Source organism: Choloepus didactylus, chromosome 5 (genome assembly GCF_015220235.1).
Source record: "Choloepus didactylus isolate mChoDid1 chromosome 5, mChoDid1.pri, whole genome shotgun sequence".
Lineage (NCBI taxonomy): Eukaryota > Metazoa > Chordata > Mammalia > Pilosa > Megalonychidae > Choloepus > Choloepus didactylus.
Window position 1 is genome coordinate 2,814,510 of NC_051311.1, and position 9,673 is coordinate 2,824,182.

General features: G+C 43.4%; 1 protein-coding gene across 5 annotated transcripts in view; it reads right to left on the reverse strand.

Annotated features, from left to right (window-relative positions):
- Positions 1-8,996, reverse strand: part of NSUN6 (NOP2/Sun RNA methyltransferase 6) — a 58,294-nt gene extending 49,298 nt beyond the window's left edge. For 2 of the 5 annotated variants that reach the window (XM_037837670.1, XM_037837672.1), the window contains exons 1-3: positions 8,950-8,996; positions 6,751-6,906; positions 2,597-2,679 (exon numbers count right to left, since the gene is read on the reverse strand). In XM_037837670.1, coding sequence (XP_037693598.1) covers positions 2,597-2,679; positions 6,751-6,764 — 97 coding nt within the window. In that variant the 5' untranslated portion in view covers positions 6,765-6,906; positions 8,950-8,996. The other 3 variants (XM_037837671.1, XM_037837667.1, XM_037837673.1) reach the window with 3 other exon arrangements.
- Positions 8,997-9,673: the final 677 nt, after the last annotated feature.

Genomic DNA, 9,673 nt, shown 5'->3' on the forward strand with positions numbered 1-9,673 from the left:
CACCCCGAGGACAAAGCTGAATGAGAACCCGGGTCCTCAGAAGTGGATCAGGCGGACAAGCTGCATTTCCTCCAGCAAACCCTTAAGAACTCCCAAAAAGTAGCTAAGTAGCTCAGGGAAAGGCTAACAAATAGTAACCAATTTTGTTGTTGCCGACCTGAGTTAACTAAACACACATGAACAAAAATTAAATCCCCAACCAACAAAGTTACGGGCTAGACGCCTTCCCAGGACCTGTCTTTCCCACTGGCGCACCAGGCCCAGAAGAGACTAAGTCACTTCTAAGAACACACACCTGAGAGGCTGGCCAGGCACACCCTCTGCCACCTGCCCCATCCTGTATCACTCTTGAGCAAACTGCAAAGTAGGATGTGGCTGCTTCCATCAAACAAGTGATAAGTGGAAAGGATTCATTCAACACAGGACCCATGCAAAGGGAGGACAGAAAAAAAAAAAAACCTGAATAAGGAAAAGACAAAAAATATTCAAAAAAAGGGGGGGGGGGTGATGTAAAATACCTGTCTGTATTGTCAAAGAAACTAAAAACAAAAAACTCGAAGATATAAGAACAACAAAAAGATTTAAAAAAACAAACAATAAAAGTGTACTGGCCGAGCTCAGGAGACAGAGGATAATAAATGCTCTGCACTAACAATTTAATTAGAAGCAGAGAGAAGTCCTGACTGCTAAGACTTCATGAGTATCCGCAGTGAGCCATGCAGTACCCTAAGCATGCACTTACTCCCAACAGAGCCCTACACACAGACACTACTTCTATCCCCATTTCAGAGATAAGGAAAGCAAAGCCCAGACACATCAGACAGCTACAGACTACAGCCTGACAAGACAGCCACTTCTGAAACAGACTATGTGGCTAAGGGAGGTTTAAGAACAAAGCACAGAATGCAGAAAATACATGAAGGAAACTCACAAAAGAGAAGATGCTGCCTGGACAGTACACAGAAAACAGTGAGGAGGCAGGCCAAGGCTTGCTTGTTGGCTTCTTGGCCAGCACAGGGTCCCCAGGCTGACACGAGACCTCCCCTATGACACGAGTGCCGCACCGTGTCTAAACTGGCATGCAAGCAATGCTCATGCTGAACACCTGCGTTCCCCTTGGAGCCCAAACTTCGGGATGTCCCAGGTGGAGGGCGTCTATCCAGGGGAATTCAAATCCGGTGTCAGAGAAGCAGAAATGGAAAGTGGGACAGGAGGGTAGGGAGGATTACTTTTATATTTATGTACAGTATTTATTTACAAGTTTGTCTTACTTTTATAAGGAATAAAGTCCTAATTAAACTCTGTCCTTTAATAAAACAGAAAACGCTACAGTCCAGGGAAAGGATCTTTAACAGAATGAGGAATGGCCAAACTGTGGACCCCAATGACTGCAATTTTGTTCCTAAGAAACAAACCAGAGATTGGGATCTATTTTTATAACTGAATGGTTCAAAATTAAATAGGAGATGATAGAAATCGGAACAGTGGTTTCCCGGTGGGGTGGGGAGCAGACTGGAAGGGGGAGCAAGAGGACTTTCTGGGGTGGGTCTTGTCTACAAGGTTGTATACTTTTGACAAACTTGCAACCCATATACGTAAGATTGGTCCAATCCACTGTACTCAAATTTCACCTTTAAAAAACTGAAGAGAATGAGGATCCTACAAAATGAGATTTTTAACTGCAAAATGCATGCCTATAGAAAAAAATAAATAAAACAGAAAAGTTACAAGAGAAAATCTCCCCTTTTCTCCCAGTCCAACCTCCTCAGAGTTAAGTATAGTTAGGTATATCATATCCCCCAGACTTTTCTGTATGTAGATAACTGTGCATACATACCTTTTTTAACTGCTAAAAAATGTCATTATCCTTGCATATTGCTCAGCAATCTGCTTTCTACCCTTAACATCTGAGCAAAGCATCTCTTGTAAGTACGTACTTCTGCAGTGAAGGTCCTTACACTGCATGGATAAAACATAATTTATTGAACCCATGCTCTATTTCTGAACCATTAAATTACTTTAAAGCTTCAACAAAAATGACATCTTTACTCTTAGTTTCAAAAAGATTTTATACCATAATTAGGGATTTTTTAATGTTCCTTGTGAATAGACCTCATATTTTAATATAAAAGCTTTTTTACAATTTTCAAACATATGCCTTTTAAAAACATAAGTAACTAGAAGAGAGCACGTCACATAATTTAACACAACTGTTGAATTAATGAAAATTTTAGAAACACAGCAGCTATGAGAGTAGGAAATCTGTTACTTTGTATTTTGTTTTGCTTGGAAAGAAGTTTTAATTTGGCAATGGAACTGCGTAAGAATACAAGTAAACTAAGAATGAGGAACCTCAGAAAATGAAAGATAGTCGATCACTGTAGTTAGTGAAACCAAAATGCATTACTTTCAACATGTTTGGCCCCACTCCTTGTCATTTTTTGTAATATTTTCCATGACAGAATATTAAGTCAGCATTTATGAATCTGTAAATGTCTATTTATAAGTTGCTAACAATGGAGAAACAGTATTATTACCAAACAATGAAAAATTTTTATTTAGAAGAATAAAACTGAAAATGAAGCCATTTACAAACCTCGGTCCAATAACAGGAATGAGAAGGATGTCCTGGAGGTCTGGGTGCTGCAGAACGGGAGCATGGAACCCACCAGGCTGCTACTGAAAACACACATACAGGAGGAGATGCTGTAGGCTCATGTGGATGTTAAGTTTCTTCAACTCCATAGCTGCAGTTACAGGGGTTACATGAGTGATGTCCTTGTTCTCAGGAAATGCACGTGGACATATTAAGTGTTCAAGGAGCCTAATATCCAAGTACACTCAGGTGTTCAGAAAATGAGTTGATAAATAGACAGATGGATATAGAGATAGAGATGGAAGGACAAAAGAATGACATGGCAAATGTGGGAAAATGTTAAAACTGCTGGATCTGGATCTCGTGGGCGGGGGCGGACAGGGGTATGCTGGAGTTCTCTGTATGGGGTTTGTATTATTTTTGTCACCATCCTGTAAGTCTGAAAGTATTTCAAAATAAAAAGTTAAAAAATAAATAACACACACAATTATGAAACAATCAATATATTCGATCAGCTTTGTTTATGGAGCTTTTTAGTATAATTACCTACCAGAGCAGGGAGTTCGATTTGGGACACTTTTACTACATGGCACACTGTATGTAAGAGTCAAAAAGATCTCAAAACAATCAAGTTTTCCCTGTAATCCGATTCTGAAATATCCTGATTTCTCTATAAGGCTTTTTGCAAACTGCATGCTTACCAACACTTCATAAACCCAAATCACATTTACCTTGAGTGAGTGACTTAGAAAACAAGTATCCCACACAGAATGAAGTGTGGTGCTCTTTGCAGAGAAGCTTCCTGCAAGGACTCTACAGGCAGAGGTTACTGTGTGCTGAGCACTACTCAGTGCTCACCAGCCACCCTGGAGGCCACGCTGGCTTGGGTGAGGGGAGGCAGTGCCCCTGGCAGAGGTTCAGGGTGCAGCATCCTCCCTTGTGCAAGGCTGCCAGGCTGGACCCAGGGGAAGGGCCGAGGGACACGGAGCCAGTGTGCACAGGGTCAGGAGAGCCGGCTGTGTGCACCTCCTCCCTCCACGCTCACGCCAGGAGCATCCGCACGTGCCTCCCATGAGGGCTCCCCCCCTGGGAAGCGGGTTACTAAGCATGCAGCAGCACATCACCGGTGCAGGCAGCAGAGGAGTGGGCATGGCGTGCAGCAGGGCAGAACACAGGGCAGCCGCCTGCACACCAGAGGCTGGGGACCTGTAGCCCCAGCAGAACCACATGCAAGTATTTGAGAACAGGTCTCCGCTGTGTAGACTAGCGCTCATAAACTTGCTAATTTTCAACCATTACATGAAAGAACAAAACTAATGATACATATGTTGTATTGCCCTGTAGTATCCATACACTATCTAGAAAAACTTCTAAAATCAGCTTATTTATTTCTAACTTGATAAGGAAAAAAGTCTGTATTTTAGAAATGTAGTTACATTTCTAACAAACCAAGTCTCTCCTGATTTCTGCTTCCTCTAGACAAACATACCTAACCAGAGAACTAGTAAGGAATCTGAAGAGTAAACCCCTTCTCATCCAATCAATGCCCTCTTACTCTTTTTCTTTCTCCCGTGCACTTGCTGTTGATGGCCTTACAGAATCCAGACCAGGGGAAACAGCTCCCCACGGAGAAGAAAGGCAATAAATGTGTCATTTCTTTCTGTTTGTTTTGTAAGTACTATCTGCTTTACACTGCAGAAATACTTTATTGGAGACCAAACATTCTTAAGCCAAAGATTTCCTTCTCTCCTCTTCTATAAGAGGTGTGCTAAGAGGATATGGAAATCAAACTTCCATAAAACCACACGTGTGCATGCCTTCCCTAACAACACAAATGAGGGCATCCTAAAATCAAGCATGCCCCAGTCTTCCTTTTTGAGGCAAAATTTACATGCCATAAAATTAACTCATCTTTAACATACAACTCAATGATATTCACTAAACTGAAAAAACCGTGCAACCATTGCCACAATCCAGTTTTACACTGCCATCACCCCACAAGATTCCCTCCTGCCTATTCCCACCCCCAAGTCCCAGGCAACCACTAACCAACATTCTGGCCTATGGATCCCCCTTTTCTGGACATGTCATAAAAATAGCACCACACATGATGTGGCCCTTTGTGTCTGGCTTCTCTGGCTTAATACAATGTTTTGTGAGGGTCACTCGCATTGTAGCACGTTATCAGCGGTCACCGCTTTTTACTGATGAGCAGCATTCACTAGACAGATACACCATATGTTGTTTTATTATCCATTCACTCCTGGATGGACATTCGGGTTGTTTGCCCTTTCTGGCTCCTATGAATAATGCGGCTATGAACATTCATGTGCAAGCATTTGTGTGGACATGTTTCTTCTCTAGGGTTAATGCCTAGGAGTGGAACTGCTGGGTCTCATGTTAAGCACAGGTTTAACTTTTTAAGAAACCACTTTACATCCCCACCTGCACATAGGAGTGTTTTGGTTTCTCCACATCCTCACCACCCAAATGATATATTAAATGTTTAAATTTCAAAACGTGGCTGACAGGAGTCTGGGGACAAAGCACCTACTCTTACACCGTTTAGGCCATCTCTTGAGGACACAGTGAGCTTTGGAACACTGGGGGAAAAAGAGAATCTACAGTCCAAAGCCTCCTCCAAGTCCCTTTCCTGCCAGGATCAGTCCCCAATTTCCTACCGGTGTCTACAACCCAATCTTCCATCTAGTCTCCACCTTTAAGGGAAAGGGACCAAGGCCATGAGTGATTCTGTCCACCCTATCCCAGTTCCTGGCCCATTAGATCTTGCCCTGTAGACTACAACCTGGGTTCTAGGAATTACTGCTAGAAAACCATCTGGCTGTGCCTGAGGTACAAATACCTGTGATGGCCTCACACCAGGTTCCTTGCCACTAGCTAATAACACACGTGTGGCCATATAAAAGCAATAATAATTTTAGTTGCTTTAGAGGAACTGCTTGTATTTTATGCTTAACATCATTACCCTCAATAGGATTACCGCTACCAATAAGGAAAACTCAGGTGAACTTTTCTCCAAATCTTATTTAATTACTGTATCAAGCTCTGGTCTCAGACACTCAGAAACCACAGCTGGCTCAGAACATGATTTTCTACTTACGACTTGAAATTTGTAGAACTGTCCCTAAGGACAGCATGACAAGCACTCCATAAATGCACTGAGATTAAAGAAAAAGAAGAAAATGAATCAATACCAGTGTTAGAAATGTCCTAAAAACTTGAATGCCATTATCCAGGGTGAACTGGTAAAAGTTGGAGACACACAAATGTCAACCTTTAATCACAATGTCTGCCTCTTACTTTTAATTTAGATACAAATCAGGCAGAAATGGGTCTGCTGACACCAACCACAGTAACTTAAGAAACGTAACAACTACAACTGCAATTTATTAAGCACCCTCTCAGGCGTCCTCCATCTTAAGTTTCTCTGGAGGCAAATCTCAGTGCACAGTGGATGAAATACAAAATGAAAAGCTACTGAAAGCAAAAACCTGACAATTTAAACAAGATAATGTAAATAGTTTTCTGCTCGTAACTCATAAGATATTATCCCATAATACTATTTTCATTTATATGAATATTAGTCCCTAACTATTTCATTAAACAAAAAACACTTTTTATTGTTTTACTCTAAAAATATATTTTCTATATTGTTCTAATTTCCTGGTTTTATTAAGGATAAAGGGCCTCCACACCTATTTTTATGCCAATTAAAAAACAGAATCCTTCTGGTGCTTGGTGGGTATCTGCCTGCCCTGGGGCTCATCTCAGCTGTACATTCTGCCTTTTAGTTACTGCCGTTTGTTACAAAATCATGGACTTTTAGGGTTAGAACGGACCTCTTCACATGCATTTTAGTGATGAAGAAAAGGAGGCCCAGAGGGGTTTAGTACCTTATTCAGTCGTTAAAAACAAGCCAAACTGGAATCACAAGTGCTCAGTTCAAGTTTTAGCATTACCACTTACTATGTTACCTTGAACAACTGAACGGTCACAATCCTCAATTTCCTTACTTGTAAAATTGAATAGTAATATATCAGTCACAGGGTTTTAACAGGTATTTAACTCATCACTGATTGTAGAGCACCACATATATATAACTATATACAAGACAACTGAAAATGTGCACAAACCTTCTGAAGTTCATGGAGCAACAGATTTTTCACATGTTGCACTGACACTAAATGTGTATTCACTCTGACAGTTGTGAATGATGGAGGGTGTGACAGGTGATTTAACAGAGCTTCAAACTTCCTTTCTGCTTCTTGTTTACCTGAAGCAGTTACAATCTGAAAAGAAGAAAAGAACAAGTTACTGTTCCAATTTCATTATATTAATTGCCAATATTAAGCAGAATGTGTTCATACAGTTTATTCCATCTAATGAAACATCTTTTCATTTTGCTGCATTTGTTCAGTATACTTGGGTTTAATTGTAATAATTAACACTTAACAAAATGCCTGACATGAGAAGCTTAAGAAAACACTGCCTTAAATTCAAAATCATTAACATTTTGAACATATTAATATCTCCTACATTTAGTCATATAAACTCAATATTTTATTCTACTTATTTACAATACATTGTTAACTGTTACATCACTACCGTAGAGCTACTTACTTGCAAATTCACATCCTGGAGCAAATTGGCTAGCAGCCTTCTAAAGCACCAGTGTTTGAAGAATAAGTAACGCTGACACTCACCATAACCCAAAAATCCCCCAGAATATCAGCTCTGTAATACAGTGTTAGTCAATGTAACGAAATAGATATAGTCCAAACAAGGCAGTTAGCAAAGATACCTGTCAGAAATGAAGGTAAAAAGACTCAAGAAACCAAGTTCCCCTGTCATTAACCAGAGCTTTTCAAGAGACATATATGTCCCACTTTTTTTTGGTCATTTTTGTACCGTGCCTTGCAGAATCTTCACAAACCACTTTTCAGGCTCCAAATCCAACAGCCTAAATGTATCAGGACTTTCTGAGAACTTAGTTTATTTTTATTAGAACTGAATACTCCTTGCCCTTCGATCACTTTTACAAGGGACAAAATTCTTTTCATAACTCATAGCATCAGGGGTTTGAGGCAGAGGTGTCAAAGATACTTGGGTCATCTTTTATAAAATTATGTTCATCTTTAAAAAATTGCTAGATCCCCCTATTTCTCTTAATATGCTCCTTATATTTTAAGTACCTTGAAATCAAGAAAAGGTATTCTTTCTTTTCACACTTTCTAGTCCTTCAGATACATTCAGATCTTTCACAGAACTTGGAAATAAAATACAGACATCAAATCTAAAGACCATGGCTTCAGCAACATCTTCAAAAATGAATAATATTTTTAAGTGATCTTATTTTGAATAACAGAAAACCAAAGATTTGAAAAAACAAAGTTGTTCAGAGGCAGCATGGGCAGGCTTTGTAGTAAAGAGAATCAGCATTCACTCAGGACTCACTTGCTGAACACCGCAGGTAGCAAACAGAATTAACAGTTGTTGCCAGGAACTATGACAGTGGCTGTCCCTTAAGTTTAATACATACTGTAAAACTACCTTGTAACGAAAATATTTTTAATCATTCCACTTTCACTGAAGAGGAAATCAAGGTTCAGCATGTGAAGCAAACCGAGGGCTTGAGGTGCTAAACCTGCATCTGTTTTCATTATACCGGAGCGCTTGAGAGCTCATCACTATAACTCAACAGCTGTGTCAACTCTGGTTAGGTACCTAGTTCCTTGGCCTCTATTTTCTCGGCTGTTAAATGGGGAGGAAAACTCTACCAAAGAAGTCGGTGATACAAGAAGACAAGGTCTGAGACCACCTAGGACGACCCGGGCACTGGAGAGGCAGCCGGCAGGTTACAGACCCAGGGCAAGGCCCAGGAGTGCGGGAGGACAGGGACCTGCCGGGAGGCCCACGGGCGGCCCTTCTCTCCCGCCCCTCAGCGGGACCGCGCCGCCTCCGCCCAGACCCCCGCGAGCACTGCCGACCACCTGGGAGAGACGCCGGCCTTGCTGCCGCTCGGGGGCGGGAGCTGGAGACGACGGTGAAGCCTGGGGTCCCGCACGGTTCTCTACCTAGCGTACAACCAGCACCTGCCGAGCTCGCTATCTGACCCACCTCGGGATTCACAAAGCTCGCCTTCAGGTAGTCCTCCACCTCAGGCCTCAGGGATATTTTGGGGAAAACGAGCATTTTCCTCCTCCCGGCCCGCCAGCAGGCAGAGCGCCCAAAAACGGCGGCACCGGCCGACGCCGAGGCCTCCCGCGAGGCGTCCCCCCAGCTGACGGGACCCCGCGCCACGTCCGGACGGGGAGACACGCCGGGACACACACCTGCGCTCAAAGCCGCGCCCGGACTTCCCAGCAGAAGGCGGCTCCGGGTGCGTCACTTCCGGTGCCGGGGACCCGCCCCCGCCGTCGGAATCACCACCGGAAGTGGCCGAGCGCCCGGTCTCGGAGGCTTGAGCCCTGAGTGAGGTGCGTCCGCCCCCTTCCGGCCTAGGGCGGGGCTTTCGGGGGCGGGGCTGAGGAGGGCGCGGAGGGGCGGGGCCTGAGGAGCGCGAAGCTGGAAGGGGTCCTAGGGCCGGAGGGGAAGGGGAGAGGGCCAAGGCGGGGATGAGCCCGAAGGAGGGATGTGGGGCAGGGTCCAGAGGAAGGAGGAGAGGGTAGGGGCGTGGGTGGGGAAGGGGGCCCCCAGGGGCTGGGGGGAGGTGGAGACAAGTGGAGCAGAGCTGTGGGTGTGGGAGATGAGGATGGTGCTGGCCAAGAGGGGGACACCGCTGGCTTGGATGCGGGGGCCCCAATGAGAGTGCCACAGGGCAATCCCCAGAGAGGATGAGGCCAGAGTTTACCTGGACCACGTCACCTCCTTCACAATTCTTCTATTTGAAAGCTGGATCAGTACCCACGAATGCCCAAAGCCTAAAGGTAGTGTTTGCAAATAGTTATAAGGCAACTTGAATCATGGTTGACATATAATTTGAAGCTTGGGAGACACCTGGCATCATCTTTTTTGTTACAGGTATAACAAAGAGTTGTTCTCTTTTTCTTGTGGAGA